The sequence below is a fragment of the Herpailurus yagouaroundi genome, unplaced genomic scaffold, assembly GCF_014898765.1.
Source record: "Herpailurus yagouaroundi ecotype Mexico unplaced genomic scaffold, PumYag 295, whole genome shotgun sequence".
Lineage (NCBI taxonomy): Eukaryota > Metazoa > Chordata > Mammalia > Carnivora > Felidae > Herpailurus > Herpailurus yagouaroundi.
In genome coordinates this window covers 4,637,064-4,658,464 of record NW_024412512.1, presented here as the reverse complement: position 1 = coordinate 4,658,464, position 21,401 = coordinate 4,637,064, and the positions used below count along the sequence as shown (strand labels likewise).

Below are 21,401 nucleotides of genomic sequence, written 5' to 3'. Positions count from 1 at the left end.
GGGGGAGGGAGGAGGGGGGAGGGGGTGAGGTTTCGACAGAGCAAGCTTAGACATTTGGTCTCTAAGCGCCGGTTCCCTAAACGTGTGTCCTCCCACGTCCCTGACGCTGTGCGGCCAGGACAGCGGCTGGACCACAGGCTGCGCTGGCAGGGAAGTCCGGCCTTGGGCCGCTCCTTCGTGGATGGACTGGAGCTGGACGACGGCGGGCAACTGCGTGTCCGGCGCGGCGGAGTCTACAGGCTGCACATCCAAGTGACGCTGGCCAACTGCTCCTCCTCCACGAGGGCCGCCCGGCCTCCCAGGGCCACGCTGACGGTGGGCATCTGCTCCCCGGCCGCCCACAGCATCAGCCTGCTGAGGCTCAGCTTCCACGGAGGCTGCGTGGCCGCCTCCCAGCGCTTGACGCCGTTGGCTCGCGGGGACACGCTGTGCACCAACCTCACGCTGCCTCTGCTGCCCTCCGCAAATGCTGATGAGACCTTTTTTGGGGTTCAGCTGGTGCACCCCTGACTGTTGCGCCCCCTGGCCCAGATTTGTCGGGAGAGTGTGTTTTCTCTCTCTCTCTTTTTTTTTCCTGTCTCTCGTAGAAGCTTTTTTCTTGATGTGTCTCTGTAATATAGTGATGTATAACATCTGATCGGTCTTAATCCTTGCTGCTAGCTTAAGCTCTTGGAATTTCCTGTGTGGCGAGCGGTCTGGGTGCCTTTTGTTGTGTTAATGAGGTGACTTTGGGGAAAGCCCTGAGGTCACCTGGAGAGGTGGGAGTTGGAACTGTCCCTTCCCACTGGCCTGACCTCCGAGGAGGGGAGAGAGGCTGTGGACAGCTCAGCCAGCAACGGCAAGTGATTTAACCAATGGCATCCGTGTCATGCTCAAAAATACAGAAGGATGGGGTTAGAAGCTTCTAGACTGGTGAGCGAGTGAAAGTCCTGAGAGGGTGCTCACCCGTCGAGAAAACACTGAGTGAGGTTGATGGAACATCACTCACCACTTCTGGTTAGGCGCTGCCTGACTCATACTGGTTTTTGTTCAAATAAAGTCTCAAAATGTTGATATGCCTCAGTTTATCTTTTAACAGATCTCTATAGTACTTGTCACCTTTGAACATATTCGAAGAATCCACTTACTTATTTTGCTTGTTGGCTGTCTTCCCCCCACATTCCACTAGAATGAAGACGCCATGAGGCCAGGGACTGCATTCTGTGCCAGTCACAGCCAGAGCCCCACGCCGAGGGAGTGCTTGGCACATAATTTTGAACGGAGGAATGGATTCTGTCAACTAGAAAACCACCATCACGAGCCCACATAGCAATGTGCACACTTAGCACCCACATCATGATTTCTAATACCATTCCATGAAAAAGGAATTGGAGGGAGGAGGGGAGCGGAGGGGGGTGGGGAGGGTGCCTGGGTGGCTCAGTGGATTAAGTATCTAACTCAATTTTGGCTCAGGTGCGGATCTCACCGTAGTGAGATAGAGCCCCTGGTCAAGCTTTGTGCTGGGCATAGAGCCTGCTTAAGATTCTCTCTCCCTCTGCCCCTCCCCTGCTTGCAATTTCTCTCTCTCTCTCTCTCAATCCATCTCTCAAAAAAAAGCTATCGGGGCTCCTTAGGGAAATGGCTGATTATAGGAATAGGACAAAAAAAAATATGTATGATGAGAATGGTGCATTGGTAAGTGGCAGAAATAAGGATGAGAAAGAAAGAGAAAGAGAGAGACCTGGGTGGCCAGACCAGTTAGGAGTTGGTTAAGCGTCCAGCTTTAAAAAATTATATAAAAAAGAAAGAAAAGCCATATTGATCTGTGTATGTCGAAGGAGCACAGAAGCCAACTGACAAAGCCCCCAGTGGCTAAAATTAGAACAATTTGAGCAATAAAATAAATAGAATAGTATCAGATTATAATTCAGAGTATAAAATAAATATCCATGAGTCTATATTGATATAAATAGGTGATTGAATATATTTGTAAGTGGGGAAGGGCCAAAACCTTTGTGCAGAATTTCAAATAATTTATGTTGTTTACCTTTAAAATAAAACTGCCAGGGGCACCTGGGTGGTTCAGTCGGTTGAGCGTTGGACTCGATTTCAGCTCAAGTCATGATGCCAGGGTCATGGGATCGAGCCCCTCATCCGGGTCCTAGCTGAGCACAGAGCCTACTTGGGATTCTCTCTCTCTCTCTCTCTCTCTCTCTCCTTCTCCCTCTGCCCCTCTTCCCTGCTCTCACATGCTTGTTCTCTCATTCTCTCTCTCTCTCTCTCAAAAATAAAAAAAAAAAAAAATAGGGGTGCCTGGGTGGCTCAGTCGGTTAAACATCTGACTTCAGCTCAGGTCGTGATCTCATGGTTTGTGGGTTCCAGCCCTACGGTGGGCTCTGTGCTGTCAGCACAGAGCCTGGAGCCTGCTTCAGATTCTGTATCTCCCTCTCTCTCTCTCTCTCTCCCCCTCCCCTGCTCATGCTCTCTCTTTGGCTCTCAAAAATAAATAAATCTTAAAAATTTTTTTTAATAAATAAATTATAAATAGATAATAAATAAATAAATTTGCCAGTTATTTTACCAGCAAAAATGGGTTTATTCAGGAATAACAGAAAACTACAATCCAGAACAAGAACGCTAATGGCAAAACCACAGGCAAGTCTGCCAAACCAAGGAGAGGACTGCTCTTTAACAAGGTAAAGCAGGAAATTGGGAAGACTGTCATAAACAAAAAGTCTACTAGAGTTACCTGGAAGGTTGTTGTTTTTTGTTGTTGTTTTTTTTAAGTTTATTTATTTATTCTGAGAGAGAGGGCATGTGAGCATGGGAGGGGCAGAGAGAGGGAGAGAGAATCCCAAGCAGGCTCCACTGACAGAGCAGAGCCTCATGCCAGGCTCCATCCCACCAATTGCAAGACCATGACCTATGCAGAAATCAAGAATCCCAGGCTTAACAGACTGAACCACTGGAGCGCCCCAACCTGGGAGTTTGAAGGAAGTTGCTTCTCATTGGCTGAGCTAGTTTGTCTCTTACTGGCTGTGTTGTTGCCAGGGGAGGAGGGAAATCTTCTTCTTCCTGCTGGGGTAATAAAGTTGTATCCATGCACAAGGTGCCTCTCTTCCTGTTGGATTTGCAATTAGTGAGGAGTGGTAGGGCATGAGAGCCCTTGTGCCACACATTGCCAACTCCGTTTTAGTGAGGTTTCCCTTTATCAGTTTTCACAATGTAACTACTCCATCCTAAAGGAGGGGACCACAACTCCCCCTCCATGGGTGTGGGCTGCACATAATGACTTCCTTCCAAAGAAGACAATATGGAAAGTGCAGGGATGAGCAGTAGCTTTACAGTGGAAAAATCTGACCACCACCTCAGCCAGGTGACCAAGGCCAACATCAGGAGTGATAAGCCATGGGGACAGCATACGCCCCCAGTATGAGTACCATAGGATGAAAAGAACATTTCACCTCAGGGGTCTTCCTCCCCAAACCCATCACCCCAGTCTAACCGTGAGAAAAACATCGGATAAATTCCAAGAGGGAGGCATCCTATAAAATGCCTGACCAGCCCTCTTCAGAATGTTAAAAGTCATCAAAGACAAAGAAAGTCTGGGAAACTGTTGCAGCCCAGAGGAACCTTAGGAGATGTGATGACCAAGTGTACTTGGGAATTGTGGATGGGATCCTGGGCAGAAAAAAGATATATGAGAGAAAAAGCAAAGAAATCTGAATCAACTGTGGGATTTAGTTAAAATAATATATCAGTATTGGTTCATGAGTTGTATTACTACACTAATGTAAGATGTTAAAAATAGAAAAATGGTGTGCATGGAAGTATATTAAAAAAAAAAACCTATATTCTCTTTTCAGTTGTCTTGTAAACCAAAAACTGTTCTTAAAAATAAAGTTTATTAGTAAAAAATAAAGCAATAAAAATTGCTTCAGTGGAAGGATGATGTAGCCAAGGAAGGGATTCTAAGTGTCAAAAGTTCAAGCAGTGGACTTGTAAAATCCTAGCTTCCAAGGTGATCTCACCAGGGCATACAAGATGATGTCAATTAGATGTAAATGTTTAAATTTAGTACACCCATGCTCACAGCAGCCCTACTCAATGTATCCTACAAATGGAAGGGTTAACAATGACTCATTAAACAAGAGAAATATCATTGAAATTAAGAGCTAGCTCTTTGAAAAGTAAACAAAATACTTGCAGCTAGAATCACCAGGAAAAAGAGAGAGAGAGAGAGAAGACTAAAATAAATAACATCAGAAATGTAAGAGGAGCCATTACAACAGGTTCCACAGAAATACAAAGGATCATAAAAGGGCTCAAAAACAACTTTACCCCATGCTGATGGATTGGAAAAATTAATATTATTAAAATGTCCACATTACCCAAAGCCATTTATAGACTCAGTGCACTCCCTATCAAAATTACAATGGTATTTTTCAAAGAAATATAAAAAATAATTCTAAAATTTGTATGGAACCACAAAAGACCCCACATAACCAAAGAAATCTCAAGAAAAAAAAAAAAGAACAATGCTGCAGGCATCATACTTCCTGATTTCAAACTATATTACAAAGCTATAGCCAACAAAACAGTAAGGTATTGGCATGAAAACAGACACATCAATCAATGGAACAGAATAGTGTCCAGAAAAACATCCATGCATATGGATTAACATGAATTAATCCATGATAAATGAGTCAAAAATATGCAATGCAGAAAAGACAATTGGTTTTGAGAAAACTGGACAGCCATGTGCAAAAGAATAAAACTGGACCCCTGTCTTATACCGTACACAAAATCAACTCCAAATGGGTTAAAGACTGTTAAAGACCTGAAACCATAAAACTCCTAAAAGAAAACATAGGGAATAAACTACTTGACTCTGGTCTTAGCAGGAATTTTTGGATTTGCAGCTTTTAAAATTTTTCCAAAAGTAAAACATGCCCAGTGGAAAAAAATCCCAACAGGGCAGAAGAATATAAAGTAAAATAAAACAACAACAACAACAATAAAAGCCTGATATTTTCCCTCCCTTGAACTACCTTTTAAAAGGACCACTGTTGGCCATTTGGCAATATATCCTTCCAGATTGCTTGCTAGTATATCTGAGTTTCAAGAGGACAGCACAGCTGAGTATGGGAAGGATAGCCATTCTGACAGGTGTGAGGGGTATCTCGGGTGGTTTTGATTTTGATTTCCCTGATGATGAGTGATGTTGAGCATCTTTTACATACCTATTGACTACCTGTATGTTTTCTTTGGCAAAATGTCTAGTCAGGTCCTCTGCCCACATTTTAATTGGATTACTTCCTGTTTTCACTGTTGAGTTGTATGAGTTCTTTATATATTTTGAATATTAATCCTTTCAGATATATAGTTGACAAGTATTTTTCTCCCATTTGCTAGGTTGCCATTTCATTTTTGCTGATGGTTTCCTTTTCTGTGCAGAAGCTTTTTCCCTTGAGATAGTCCCATTGGCTTCCTTTTGCTTTTGTTGCCTTTGCCTTTGGCATTAACTGTTCAAGGCTTTAATCCATTTTGAATTGACTTTTGTGTATGGTTGCAGGTTACGGGCCCAGTTTCATTCTTTTGGCCCAGCAAGACCCATCTCAGACGCTGACCTTCAGAACCATAAGAATGCAAACTTATGATGTTTTATGCCACAAGGTTGGTGATCATTCATTACAGCAACCCTAGAAAACCATACATGTCCTCCCCTTTGCCATAATGGTTGGGATTCCACTTTCTCACTAGCTCCTGCTCCCCTCCCCCCTTGGCTCCCTTCTCTGATCTGACTCCCTTGTCTCAAAATTCTGCTGACTCCATGGGGAGCCTGGGTGGTTCAGTCTGTTGGGCATCCAACTCTTGGTTTCAACTCACCTCATGATCTTGAAGTTCACGAGATCAAGTTCTCTGTCAGGCTCTGGGCTGGCAGCACAGAGCCTGCTTGGGATTCTCTCCTCTCTCTCTCTACCACTACCCTGCTCATGCTCTCTCTCAAAATAAATAAATAAACATTTAAAGTTGCAACATTCATCTCTTGCACTTTCCACCTCTTAAAAAAAAAAATTCTGCTGGTTCTATCATGCAGAGTACCTGAATTCTGCCCTTATTGATATCCAGGGAACTTTATATTGCTCAACAATCACCAAAGACTATATAACAGGACTCGTCAAGAGGTTTTCATAAACAAGGCCATTGTCATCCACTTTCGGAAAGGAATTGTATCACTCTAACTTGAAAGCTCATGTCAGGACATGAGCCCCATGATGGCAGATATAGAAAGGGCTCTTGGTGTATTGTGAACTGGAAAATGAGGCTAGAAGCAGGTTAGGCAGATCTTTGAATACCAGGCTAAGAACTAAGGATTTATTGCCTCAGCAAGAGGGAACAATTGAAGAGGCACCTGATTGAACTTGCAGTTTTAAGAGATCGTTCCAGGAACCTTCTACACAATCCTCCCCACCCCAAGACTAGATCACATTCTCTCCTTCTGCACCCCTGGTACTTTCCTTCACCGTGCTGTCTACAAATAGCAGCTATCCATGGGGAGACTGGCTGACTCTCCATCAGGACCAGGGTAGCCTTGTTTACTTCAGGCATTAGAGTATCTGTGGTTTGGCAGGCAAATAAGGATAATAATGATAGGGAAAAAAAGGATAAATATTGGTGGGGCGCCTGGGTGGCTCAGTCGGTTAAGCGTCCGACTTCGGCTCAGGTCACGATCTCACGGTCCGTGAGTTCGAGCCCCGCGTCGGGCTCTGGGCTGATGGCTCAGAGCCTGGAGCCTGCTTCCGATTCTGTGTCTCCCTCTCTCTCTGCCCCTCCCCTGTTCATGCTCTGTCTCTCTCTGTCTCAAAAATAAATAAAAACGTTAAAAAAAATAAAAAAAATAAAAAGGATAAATATTGGTGAAAGAAAAGAAAAAAGGAAGACTCAACATCATTAGTTGTGAGGGAAGTATGAATTGTGACCACAATGAGATAGCACTACACACCCCCAGGATGGCTGTAATCAAAAAGGCAGACAATAAAAAATGCTGGCAAGGATGGAGGGCAATTGGAACCAGGATGTTTAACTTCAGGTGTCCACATGACCCACACACCTGGTTAGGCATGAAGTCAGGGTGTGTCTGTGAGGGTGTTTCTGGAAGAGCTTAATATTTGAATTTGTAAACCAAGAAGAAAGTACTACCCTCCCTGATGAGGGTGGGCCTCATCCAACCCACCAAGGGCCTGAATAGACTGAAAGCAAAGAAGGGGACCTAGGACACTGAGCTGGGACATTGGTCTCCTGCCCTCGGACTGTGATGTCCATCAGCTCCCCTGGTTCTTGGACTCGGACCACTTGGACTCGAGTTACGCCAACTCACCAAGCTCTCTTCAGCCTCGAGCATGGGCACAAGTGGCAGATCGGGGGGCGTACACTTGTGAGCCAATTCCCCATACTCTACCTCTTTACAGATGTGTATCTCCTGTTGGCTGTTTCTCTGGAGAACCCTGACCTTGACTGACAAAGGAACCTTCATACATCGCTGGTGGGATTCTAAAACGGGTTAGCGTCCGGGGAAAACTGCCCAGCCATTCCTCAAAAAGTAACATAGAGCTGCCACATGACCTACAGTTTCACTCCTAGGTATGTACCCAACAGAAATAAAAGCCTACATCCTCACAAAGCTTGTACACAGATGTTCACTACAACATTATTCAAAATAGCCCCAAGTTGAAACAACCCAAATGTCCATCAACAGATGAATGGATAAACAAATGTGGCGTTGATATGATGGAATATTATTTGGCAGTTAAGGAATGAAGCACTGATACATGTTACACCATGAATGAACCTTAGAAAGACCACACTGAGAGAAGTCAGACGCAAAATGACTCTACTTTGTGATTCCATTTTATGGGATTCTGTTTCTATGAAATATCCATGATAGAAAAACACGTAGAGACAGAAAATAGATTAGTGGTTGCATTAGTAACCAGTCTTCAGAGAAACAGAACCAATGGGATGCACAAAAATAGAGTGAGAGATTTATTATGAGGAATTAGCTTACGTAATCGTGGCGTTGCACAAGTCTTAAGAGCTTCAGTGGGCAAGCTGGAGACCACGGAGTATCAATGGTATAAAATAGTCCAAAGTCCCACAGGCTCACACCCATCCAAAGAACCAGGCTTCCTGTTTGAGTATGAAGGCATGAACAAAAACATCCAGGCTCAAAGGCAGTCATGCAGGAGGAATTTCTTTTTCCTCCATCTTTCTGTTCCACTCAGGTTTTAACTGATTGGCTGAGGCCCATCCACATTTGGAAGTCATGATGACTCCAGCATTCTCTGTGGTGGTGGTGGTGATGGTGGTTGTCAACATTTTGTTTCTAAGTAAAATCTCTACACCCAACGTGGGCCTCGAACTCCCAATCCCGAGATCCAGTCATGTGCTCCACCAGCCGAGCCAGCCAGGAGTCCCGGATTTCAACATTCTCTGTGTGCCCCTTTGGACTGAGGATGACAAAAGCCAGAGAGTCTGTCAATCTGAGAAGGAAAAACTGTATCTTTTTCAAATTCACCAAATACTGACTCGAAGACCATGCCAGTTTGGGCGTCTAACCTGAATTTCCCCCAGATCTCATCAGCCCTAGGACCTAAGTGAAACTATTTGAACCAAGATAGCTCAGATTTCCCCCCTTGGGGCAACCACATCCTTCGGTATGATGCAAGACACCAGAGTCCCACATTCTGCATTTCTTTGCATCTGGGGGTTTGGCATGTGTTCGGGGACCGAAATGCACCTGTGACACTATCAGTTTCTTGGTGAGCACATCAAGGTCCAGAGGCATTAAGACCTTTAACTGAAGCCCCTGAGGCTTAAAGCTATCAGACAGTGAGACCTCCCCCACAACACTGGGTTCTCGGAGAAGGTGGCAGACTTGTTCAGCCTTAGCAAAAACTGGTCCGTTAATTTCTTTTTTCACTCTCCACCTGTTCCCCATTGGGATCACACAAGACCCCAGAGAAGGCAAAAATCCATGCTGGCAGATCTGGAGCAGACACTTCTTTTCTCCTACCCCAAGATCACATTCCAGCTGTATGGTTCTTTTCTCCCTTAAAATCACCTCTATACTGGAAGGACTCTTCATTATTGTTATGCAAATAGGCCTAGAGAGATGGTGCTCCGTGACTCTGGAGACAAGCCCAGACATGCCCGGGCTTTCTTTAGCTTGAACTGCCATCTGGACTCCCAGGCTCAAACACAAACTGAAAACACACATAACATCCACACCCTCCTCCTCATATGCAGATAGCCTTTCATAAGGCCCTGGGAGGGCTCCAACCCTATAAGGTTTGATGCTTGCCTAATATAGATACTAACAAAAATTGTCAGCAAGAAAAATAACTTGAGATGATGGTTAACTTTGTTTAATTTTGTTTTAAGTTTTTATTTATTTAACTCATCTCCACACTCAACGTGGGGCCCAAATTCAGGATGCAGAGATCAAGAGTCACATGCTCCACCAACTGAGCCAGCCTGCAGCCCCAGCTTTGTTCAATGTTTAATGAAGTTCCGGTAAGTCATCTAAACATAATTGTTAAGAACAACTGAATTAAAGAAATGTGAGATGAAAGTTTATAAATGAACTTTTCAACAATGATTATGTTTAATAAGTGTGTGTACTTGAAATTTTTTTAATGTGTATTAATTTTTGAGAGAGAGAGAGAGAGAGAGAGAGAGAAAGCATGAGTGGGGGAGGGCCAGAGAGAGAGAGAGGGAGACACAGAATCTGACGCAGACTCCAGGCCCTGGAAGCTGTCAGCAGAGCCCGATGGGGGGGCTCAAACACACAAATAGTGAGATCATGACCTGAGCCAAAGTCAGACGCTCAACCAACTGAGCCACCCAAGCACCCCTAAAGTGTGTCCACTTTAAAATAGTTTCCAAAATGTTTTTGGTACCTTTAAATCTTACAGTTCTACCAAGTTAAAAGTGGAATGATTGGGGTGCCTGGGTGGCTCAGTCGGCTAAGCATGGCTAAGCATCCAACTTTGGCTCAGGTCATGATCTCATGGCTCGTGAGTTCAAGCCCCATGTCAGGCTCTGTGCTGGCAGCTTGGAGCCTGAAGCCTGCTTTGGATTGTGTCTCCCTCTCTCTCTGCTCCTCCCCTGCTCATGCTCTGTTTCTCTCTCCTTCAAAAATAAATAAACATTTAAAAAAAATTTTAAGTGAAATGATGGGTATTAATTGAATGTCTAGATTATTTACAAATCAGGACCTGCTTTTGGCTTCCTATTTAAATGAAACAGTTTTGGAGTCTGTTAGTAAACATGTCTTGTGCCACGTTGAAAATTGTGGAAAATAGATGCTTCTAGAAATAATGAAATAGTATATTCATGAATTTGCCAATCTATAAGATGTTGGTATATAACAGTTCATAACTGCTTGCTTTCTAGTTTTCACTAAGAAAGTAAGATTTCTAAGAGATAAGAATTCCAACTAATGTATATAATTAAAACTACTAGTAATAATTCCCCAAAACAGGGTAGAGCAATTGTTTCCTCCCCTGCACCATGTATGTCCGGCCATTACTCTGTCCAATAAAAAGCAAATCCAGACTCAGTAAGGAGAGACTTTATTCAAAAGGAGTCTTACAAGGGGGCAGGGAAAGATAATTGAAATTGGTCAGGGGGACTGTTGCAAGAAGAGAACACCATGAATATAAAGTCTTCAAGCATCTCAAGATTTAAGGGGGAATTTTTTTTTTCTTTTGTAGAAAGGAATAAACAATGCTAGAAAGAACTGAAGTTTCTAGCACTGGGAAGGTGGGATGAAAAGGCAGTGAAAGGGGATATTGGATCAGAGGAAGTTTTACTCTAGAGGAGCTTAACCAAAATTTGGTTAACAAGCATTGTGCTTCAATGGATCAGCAGGGACAAGCAGTTCAGCTGAGCACTTCTGAGGCAAAGAACGAGGGTTTGGAGGGTCTGTGTCTGGTCTTACTACAGATAAATGAGGGGGACATCTGTGAGTCTTATCTATGTCATATGGTGAGGGGTTGCTCCTTGCAGTAAGCAATTTTCTGAAACAGAAAGGTATAGGGATTTCTTAACCTACAGTTAATCAACATTGCCAATTCATAGCAGCCGATACATAAGAAACCTTTAAGAACCTGCAACTTGAGTGCTTGAATGTGCCCTTTGGTTTCTTCATTCTACAAAGGTCTAATGAGGACCTGCTATGTACTACTATGTATCTGCCGGGGATACAGGGAACTATATCCCATAATGCTCCTTGCCTCTACAGTATCAGTCAGGTCCAGCCTGAAGACAAATAGCACACTCACTGTGATCGGTAAAGGGACCATGTTCAACAATGGAGAGAGGGTCAGGGGAACCCGCCAGGAAAGATGTAGATCCCCAGGGCTAGCCACAGCTCTCACAGGCCAGAGGAGGAAGCAATTGCAGGAACCCAGAAGGATAGCCCTAGTTGTTAGCCAAAGGCTACAGAAAACCTCTGGCCTTTAGTGAAGTTCAAAAAATATAAACCACAGTCTTTATGCAAATAAAATGAGCATGCGCCAAAGAGTTTATTCAGTTCATTCGTTAAGGAAGGAATTGGTAAGATAGTAGGGCAGGTTCAAATTCAGGAAACATAACTTATACAGTCAGCCAAAGAATATCTGAAGTGAGTTTGCTAATATATATGAAACTGATTAATGCTTTCATACAGATGTCTGTAGCAGATTGTTCATAATAACCAAAAAGTGGAAATAATCCAACGCCCATCAATTGATGAATGGACAGACAAAATGTGCTACATCCACACAGTGTAAAATTCTCAGGACAAGTGACCCCACTCAACAGGTTCACCACATAGAAATAAGTAGGTTTATTAGTCACCTAGAGCTATGTAATGAATTGCCACAAACTTAGTGGTTTAAAACAACACTCATTTATTAACTCATGGTGTCCGTAGAGGGGGCAGTCCAGACAAGGCTCCGTGGGATTCTGTGCTCAGCGTTTCACAGTGGAGGTGTTTACAAGCTGTGTTCTCACCTGGAGGCTGGACTAGAGAAGAATCATGTCCAAGTTCATTTGTGTTGTTGGCACAATTTAGTTCCTTGCAGTTGGAGGATTGAGGTCTCCACTTTCTCACTTATTATTGGCCAGGAGTCACTCTCAGCTCGAAGATGTGTGCAGGCTCTTGCCACAGGATTCCCTCCATCTTCAAAGCCAGCAAGGACAGGCTGACTCCTTCTCCAGTTGTGAATCTCTGGCCTCTAACGTTCTCCACCTCTGACTTCTAGATCCAGAGTTAGAGTTTGTGTAGGGGCGCCTGGGGTGGCTCAGTCAGTTAGGCATCCAACTTTGGCTCAGGTCATGATCTCACAGTTTGTGGGTTCAAGCCCCACATTGGGCTCTGTGCTGACAGCTTGAATCCTGGAGCCTGCTTCGGATTCTGTGTCTCCTTCTCTCTCTGCCCCTCCCCCGCTCACACTCTTTCTTTCTCTCAAAAATAAATAAACATTTAAAAAATTTTTAAAAAAGAAGAGTTTGTATAAAAAGCCCAGGCCCACCCGAATAATCTCTTTTGATTAACTCAGAGTCAACTAAGCAAAACCTGCAAAATCCCTTTTGCTGTATAACATAATCATGGAAGTGATATCCTGTCCTTTTCACAGGGAAGGAAGTTATATAAGGGCAGGGGTCATTGGGGTTAGTCTTCAATTCTGCCTACCATATACCAATATTGTTAAAATACATGTTATTGGGCCTCACATCTAGAAATTCCAATGCAGTCAGTCTCAGATGGTCCTAAGGCTCGGTGTTATTTAAAGCTTTTGAGATGATGCTGAGAAACAGCCCCCTTCCAGGTATGTCTCACAAACCTGGAATAGTTACAACACGTGTTCAATTTTCTCCAGAACATCTGAATCAGAGATAGGACAGGTGAAAGAGAAAAAACAACAAATGGACAGAATATGTTAGAGTTCTGGGGGGTGCCTGGGTGGCTCAGTCGGTTAAGCATCTAACTCTTGATCTCTGGTCGGGTCTTGACCCCAAGGTCTTGAGTTCATGCCCCGCGTTGGGCTCTGCACTGGGCATGAAGCCTACTTAAAAAAAGAGAAAGAAGGAGATAAACTTACAGAGAAATGCTGAAAAGGAAAAAGAGAGTTCCAAAAAAACACTCAAAAAGAAGAAAAGCTGTTCAAAATCACTTTCAGGCTTTCACAGTTTCTAGGTCGTTCCCAGAAAGTTCATGCTACCAGAAAAAGAAATATAAATGCGAAGGGGGGCAGAATTAAAACAGTCCTGCGGTGGGAATGCAAACTGGTGCAGCCACTCTGGAAAACAGTATGGAGGTTCCTCAAAAAACTAAAAATACAACTACCTTATGACCCACCAATTGCACTACTAGGCATTTATCCAAGGGATACGGGTGTGCTGTTTTGAAGGGACACATGCACCCCAATGTTTATAGCAGCCTTATTGGCAATAGCCAAAGTATGGAAAGAGCCCAAATGTCCATTGACGGATGAATGGATAAAGAAGTTGTGGTCTGTATATACAATGGAGTATTACTCGGCAATCAAAAAGAATGAAATCTTGCCATTTGCAACTACATGGATGGAACTGGAGGGGATTATGCTAAGCGAAATTAGTCAGTCAGAGAAAGACAAATATCATATGACCTCACTCATATGAGGACTTTAAGACACAGAACAGGGGTGCCTGGGTGGCTCAGTCAGCTAAGCGTCCGACTTCAGCTCAGGTCACAATCTCGTAGTTCGTGGGTTCGAGCCCCGCGTTGGGCTCTGTGCTGACAGCTCAGAGCCTGGAGCCTGTTTCAGATTCTGTGTCTCCCTCTCTCTCCCGTTCATGCTCTACCTCTCTCTGTCTCAAAAATAAATAAACGTTAAAAAATTTTTAAAAAAAAGAACAGATGAACACAAGGGAAGGGAAGCAAAAATAATATAAAAACAGGGAGGGGGACAAAACAGAAGAGACTCATAAATATGGAGAACAAACTGAGGGTTACTGGAGGGGTTGTGGGAGGGGGGATGGACTAAATGGGTGAGAGGCATTAAGGAATCTACTCCTAAAATCATTGTTGCACTATATGTTAACTAATTTGGATGTAAATTTTAAAAAATAAAAAATAAAATTAAAAAAAAACAGTCCTGCAGATGAGTAATGGAGAATGGTCACACAACAATGTGAATGTACCTAATGCCTTTGCACTGCACACTTTAACACGATTAAGATGTTAAAATTAGGTACATTTTACAAGATTAAAAAAAAATTTTTTTAGCGCGATGTATTGAATTATTATGTGGTTGCATAAAAATGGTAACATATGGGTACCACGTTTTGTGACTGATGTGCAAACACACGTATGTGTTTTCAAGTTTCTGTTTCTATTTTGATTTTTATATTGCTATTTAAAAAAATATATATGGTAAGAGCCTTGTAAAATTAAATGTGTACCAACACTGTAACTAATCAGTTCACTTCTAGGTGTTTCCCTGATAACGATGAACATGTGTTAACCGACAGGTGCCCAGTGCTGTTTGTAGCCGCATTATTCATAATAAGCAAAACCGGGAAACAACCCAAATGTCCGTCAACTAGGGAACAGATTTCTAAAGAACAAAAATTCAATGGAATAAATTTAACAATCCATCAGTTCGGGAGCATCCCTTCCAGAAAATGGCACTCTATGGAACGGTATAAAACAAAGTTTTTCTGAGCGAGAGAGTGGAGCAAAGAAGTTATTACCAAACAAAAGAAAAGATTGTTTCAGGGGCACCTTGGTGACTCAGTCCGTTAAGTGTCTAACTCTTGGTCTCTTGGTTTCTGTTCAGGTCATGATCTCACAGTCGTGGAATCCAGCGCTGCTTGAGACTCTCTCTCTCCCTCTGCCCTTCTTCTTTGTGGCCTCTTTCTCTAAAAAAAAAAAAAAAAAAAAAAAAAAAAGTTTCAGGCTAAGCCCCATTCATTCTACAGAAGAGGAAGAGGAAATAGAAGGGATCTTAGTTCATGCATTACCTCATTAGCACTGATCAGGACCTTTCAGGTTGACTGTTCAAAAATCACGTTTTGGGGAGGTTGAGGCTGCCATCGTGTCTTGGCTTGCCATCGTGGGAGCAAATGACTCCATTCAGGGTCGTTGTTTCTTTTCCAACAGGATAAGCAAACTGAGCTCCATTTGTACAATGAAATGTTACTCAACAACGAAGAAGGAATGAACTGCTGATACACAGAACATGGCTGAACTTCAGAAACCTTATTTTGAGTGAAAGATGCCAGACACCAACAAACACACTCTATATACTTCTACATATCAGACGTTCAGGAACAATTTTATGCATCGTAATGAGTGTCAGAACAATGGTTACAACAACACAACAATGGTTACAACCCTGTTGTGTTGACTTGGGAAGGACACATAGGACATTTCTGGAGTGATGGAAATGGTCCGAATCTTGTAAGGAATGTGGGTTACCGAGATAAAAGCGTCGGTCAATATCATTGCAATGGTATGCTTGTAATTATGTAAATTCTATGTCCATTAAAAACCCTGTGATTTGGGGGTGCCTGGGTGGCTCAGTCAGTTAAGAGTCCAACTCTTTGTTGTTGTTGTTGTTTGTTGTTGTTAAGCGTCCAACTCTTGATCTCAGCTCAGGTTGTGAGCTCAAGCCCCACGTTGGATGTGAAGCCTACTTAAAAATAAATAAAGAAATAAAAATAAATTAAAGCCCTGGGATTTGGGTTTCATAATTAACATAATTCATCTCACAGGCGCTCACCAATTTTCTGAAATTGCTTGCGTTTAAAATCTTTTTCTTCTGGGGTGCCTGGGTGGCTGTCAGCTAAGTGTCTAACTTTGGCTCAGGTCATGATCTCACAGTTCATGGGATCAAGCCCCCATTGGGCTCCAGGCTGACAGAGCAGAGCCTGCTTGGGATTCTGTCTCTCTTTCCCTCTCTCTCTGCCCCTCCCCTGTCTCTCAAAATAAATAAATAAACTTAAAAAAGTCTTTTTCTTCTAACGAATTGGAAGCCAAGTAGTCCCCAAACTATCCTCCTGCACAAGAAATAAAATGGAGAGTCCACTGAGAGGGAAATCATAAACACCAGAAGTAAAAACCACGGGGAGTCATAGGCTAGTAGAACAGCCAGGTAAGAACTTAGCTGAAGCACCAACTGGGGGGGTGGGGTACCCATGTTATAGATGGAATGTGTCCCCCAAATTTCTCAAGTTGAGGTCTTATACCCCAATGTAATGGTATTCAGAGATGGGGCCGTTGGAAGGTGATATTGCATATAATATATATTTTTATTTATTTATAGTATATATTATATATACTATATATACTAAAAATATATATTTATATAGTTATATATATTTATAATATTATAAATATAATAATATATATATTTGGTCTTGTCTCCAGTCCCTGACACAGAGCTCCTAGCTCCTAAAATCCTGTAATCTCCTTTCATTATTCATAACAAGCCCCTTTTTAAACTCAACCGTGCCTGAGTTTGTGTTAACGAAGTGACTTTTGGAAAGCCCCAAAGGATGGGGGAGCTGGTTGCCACGGAACGAAAGTAATTTAGAGGGTTCGAACTTTCAGCCCCACCCCCTCATGGCCTACGTGGGAAGAGGGACTGGAAATTGAGCTCAGCACTAATGGCCAATGATTTAATCAACCGTGCCTACATAACGAAAGCTCTGACCCGAAGGTGTTTTCGGAGGGCAGGGTGTCTGTCCGGACAGGGCGCAGAGGCCCGACCCCTCTCCAAACTTGGCCCCATGTGTCTCTTCCATCTGGCCGTTGCTGACTTGTATCCTCTTATATCAAACAGGTAATCAAACTAGTTAGTAGACTGTTTTCCTGAGTTCTGTGAGTTTGGGATTGCAAATTATCAACCCGAGGAGTTGTGGAAACCTGCTACTCACAGCCGGTTGGTCAGAGACCCAGACATGGTTGGCACCTGAAGGCGGGGGGGGGGGGGGGGCGGGCAGTCTGGTGGGACCGAGCCCTTAACTGGTGGGATCTCCCACTAACTCCAGATAGATGGTGGGGGGATTGAATCATAGGATGCCCAGCTGGGGTCAGAGAATTGGCCAGTGTGGGAGGAAAAACCCACACATACGGTGTCAAAAGTGATCGATGAGGGCACCTGGGTGGCTCAGTCTGTTGAACGTCGGAATCGTGGTTTTAGCTCTGGTTATGATCTCACGGTTGGGGGGTTAGAGCCCCACATAGGGCTCCATGCAGAGAATGCAGAATCTGCTTGGGATTCTCTCTCTCTCCCTCTTTCTGCCCCTCCCCTCCTCACCTCTCTGTCTCTCTCTCTTTCTCTCTCTCTCCCCAGCCCCCCGCCCACTACCATGTAAGGACACAGCAAGCAGGACGCAGCTGTTTGCCAGCCAGGAGGAGAGTCCTTGACAGAACCTGACCCTGCTGGGCCTTCCCAGCCTCCAGAACTGTGAGAAAATAAAGGTCTGTTGTCTACACCGCCCCCTCCCCGAGTCTGTAGTATTTTATTACGTCAGCTCAAGCTGACTAGGACAGCCTTCCTGGAGCTGGGTGCTACACTTCAGGAAGGGATCTTTACTCCAGACCTGCAGGCAGCCAATGCGTGATACAGAGCATCTCGTAAGCAGAAAAACCAGACTCTGAGGTCTAGAGAAGGCTTTCCCAGACTCAGTGCTATTGACACTTGGAGCTGGGTGGTTCTCCATGGTGGGGGCATCCTGGGCACTTCGAGGTGTTGAGCAGCATCCCTGCCCACACCCACCTGATGCCAGGAGTTTCCCCCCCACCATGTGATAACCATACATCTCTGTAGACATTGCCTGGTGTCCCTGGCAGGGGGCTGGGGGGGGGCGGGCAGAGTCATCCCCAGTTGAGAACCATTAGTCTAGGTTTGGGGTAAGCACAATAATAAGCATGGAAATTCAACTGTCTGGGTACAAGCCCTAAGCCCCCCTCCTTAGGTAAATTACTTCAAGCACTAGCCTCAGCTGCTTTGTTGCTAGAATCAGAATGATACCCCATCACCACCATTTTGGCTGGAATGGGGCAGCAAGCTGCCCCAAAAAAGTACTGGCTTTATTTTGCTTAAAATTGTAAGAGTCAGGAATTAAAAAAGGGTTTGTTGGGGTGGTTGCTCTGTGATCCAAGTGGTACCTGCTGGGGCAGCTGGGTCTAGAGAATCCAATTCCGAAGTGACCAGGTCTGTGCCCCGGTCCGCTCTCTCTCCTCAGCCCCCTTGCTCCTTTCCAGCCTCTCCCTCCCCACAAGGCACAGCCAAGATTCAGCACATTTATTTACTCAACACACACACACACACACACACACACATATATATATATATATATATATTTTTTTTTTTTTAAGAGAGTACCACAATCACCCTTTATGTGGTCCCAAGGAAAGAAGAGTCCTGAGGTTTGGGATGGAGGGGGCTGTCAGTGGGTAGTTATCCTTTTCTTTACCTTTTTAATGTTTATTTATTGATTTTAAGACAGACAGGGAGAACGCCCGTGCATGATCGGGGGAGGGGCACAGAGAGAGAGAGAGAGAGAGAGAGAGAGAATCCCAAGCAGACTCCCCAATGTCAGCACAGAGCCTGACGTGGGGCTCGCCCTCATGAACCCTTAGATCATGACCTGAACCGAAACCATGAGCTGAAGAACCACTGGTAGTTATTTGTTTCTGGACCAAGATTTAGTTGCCTTTTTTTATAGTTTTGCTTGCCCTTATGATGGAAAATGATATGGTTTCAGTTGGTTCTCAAAGCCCCATTGAAACAGACATGATGTAGATTACAGGAACTTCATACCTTGTCTCTGCATCGGTACACATCCCTCACATCTGACTTCTTTTGAATCTCATTAAGGGGAGCATGTATCTTTTTTTTTTTTTTAATTTTTTTTTTCAACGTTTATTTATTTTTGGGACAGAGAGAGACAGAGCATGAACGGGGGAGGGGCAGAGAGAGAGGGAGACACAAAATCGGAAACAGGCTCCAGGCTCTGAGCCATCAGCCCAGAGCCTGATGCGGGGCTCGAACTCACGGACCGCGAGATCGTGACCTGACTGAAGTCGGACGCTTAACCGACTGCGCCACCCAGGCGCCCCAAGGGGAGCATGTATCTTAAAAGAATAAATTATTTTACATTTATTTACATTTCACAAATTATTTACATTTATATTTACAATGATTTACATTTTTAAAATGCCATTATATTGGAAATCAATATATTTACCTAGACAGACAATGCTGACCAGAACAAAAAAAAAAAATTGTTTTCTGCTACATCTTTGATCATAAATGGGTTTGTGAGTAGTTATCAATAGCAGCATATTCTGAAACTGTTTTTTCTCCCCAAATAAGAAAAAATTCAAAAAGTAAAATTCATCATCAGGGTGATCTCCAAAATAGCGGCTGACTCCTTTCTTTCCTTTTAAACAAGTTTAGATAATCCCAAATAACAGTTAAAGTGATAGTGTCTGTAGAATCAGTGCCTGTGGTCACATCCAAGTACATGATTCTGAGATCAGGAATTAACATCAAGTTTCCATTTCATAAGATACAATAAACAGTATGCAGCAGGCAAATACTTCTGACCAGAAATTTTTAAGCACCAAAATATGGCTTTTTACCTATACAACTAAAAATATTTATAATTCTGATATTTTCCATGGCAAAAACAAGTCAAGTGCATCGTGCTATAGATAGCACGAAGAACCAAGAAGCAAACATCATACAAGAGAGAATGGTTGCAGGAAATATTCTAGATGAAAGCATACCAAATGTATTAACTAAGGGCCACCTGTGCCCCACTGCCACGAGGATATTCAAACCTCACTCCATCCCCCACATTCCTAATCACCTTTTCGGGGAGGGAAGCTGAAATGGAGGCAGGCGGCATGAAATGCCTAATGTCCAAATGAGTAACTATGTTTAAAGGGACTCACCACCACCACCCCCAGCTTTATTGAGGTATAACTGATAAATACAATTGCATATATTTAAAGTGTACAACATGGGGCGCCTGGGTGGCTCAGTCAGTTGAGCATCTGACTTCCACTCAGGTCATGATCTCACGGTTTGCGTGAGTTTGAGCCCCGCATCCGGCTCGGTACTGACAGCTCAGAACCTGGAGCCTGCTTCGGGTTCTGTGTCTCCCTCTCTCTCTGCCCCTTCCCCTCTGGCGCTCGCTCTCTCTCTCTCTCTCTCAAAAATAAAAAAAATATATAAAAATATAATAAAATAAAGTGTAAAACGTGATGAGTTGACATAACTATACATTGTGAAAGAATTACCACAATAAAGTCAGTTAACAATAAAGTCATTATACGTAGTTTCCTTTTTGTGATGTGTGGTGAGAAGGCTTAAAATTTACTCTCAACAAATTTCAATTATACAATAAAGTATAGTTACTGTGCTGTACATCAGATCCACAGAACTTGTTCATCCTTCTTTTCAAGTTTATTTATTTTGAGGGGGCGAGGGGCAAAGAGAGAGAGACATAACCCCAAGCAGGTTCTATACCATCGGTGCAGAGCCTGATGCAGGGCTCAAACTCACAAGCCATGAGATCATGACCTGAGCTAAAACCAAGAATCATATGCTTAACCCACTGAGCCACCCAGGTGTCCGAACTTGTTCATCTTATAAGGGAAAGTTGGTACCCTTTGGCCAGTATCTCCCCATTTTTTCCACCCTCCAGACCCTGGTAACCATGGTCCTACTCTGTTACTATAAATTTGACCTTTCTTTTCCTGATTCTACTTATAAGTAATATCATACAGTATTTGTCTTTGTCTGGTTTATTTTACTTCAGGCTCATGCACATTGTAGTAAATGGCAGGATTTCTACTGTTTTATGGCTCAACAATACTAATATATAAAAATATAGGAGCGCCTGAGTGGCTCAGTTGGTTAAGCATCTGAATTCGACTCAGATCATGATCTCACGGTTCATGCACTTGAGCCCCACATCTGGCTCTGTGCTGACAGCTCAGAGCCTAGAGCCTGCTTCAGATTCTGTCTCCCTCTCTCTCTCTGTCCCTCCCCCCCCCCAAAAAAATAAATAAACATTAACAGGAAACCATCAAAATCCTGCAGGAGAAAACAGGTAACAACCTCTTCGACCTCAGCCACAGCAACTTCTTACTTGACACGTCTCCAAAGGCAAGAGAAATAAAAGCAAAAATGAACTATTGGGACTTCATGAAGATAAAAAGCTTCTGCACAGCAAAGGGAACAATCAACAAAACTAAAAGGCAAGCGACAGAACAGAAGAAGATATTTGCAAATGACATATTGGGTAAAGGGTTAGTATCCAAAATCTATAAAGAACTTACCAAACTCAACACCTGAAAACCAAATAAT

General features: G+C 43.4%; 1 protein-coding gene and 1 long non-coding RNA gene across 2 annotated transcripts in view; both read left to right on the top strand.

The window, feature by feature from the left end:
* Positions 1-1,051, top strand: part of CD70 (CD70 molecule) — a 3,907-nt gene extending 2,856 nt beyond the window's left edge. Inside the window, exon 3 of the mRNA XM_040461784.1 lies at positions 119-1,051. Within this exon, the coding sequence (XP_040317718.1) occupies positions 119-510 (392 nt within the window). The 3' untranslated portion in view covers positions 511-1,051. The remainder of the gene's footprint in view (positions 1-118) is intronic.
* An 8,182-nt stretch (positions 1,052-9,233) lies between these two features.
* LOC121021484 (uncharacterized) lies at positions 9,234-17,516 on the top strand. Its single transcript, XR_005786554.1, has 3 exons — positions 9,234-9,330; positions 9,424-9,555; positions 17,370-17,516. It is a non-coding gene; the product is annotated as an uncharacterized LOC121021484 (long non-coding RNA).
* Positions 17,517-21,401: the final 3,885 nt, after the last annotated feature.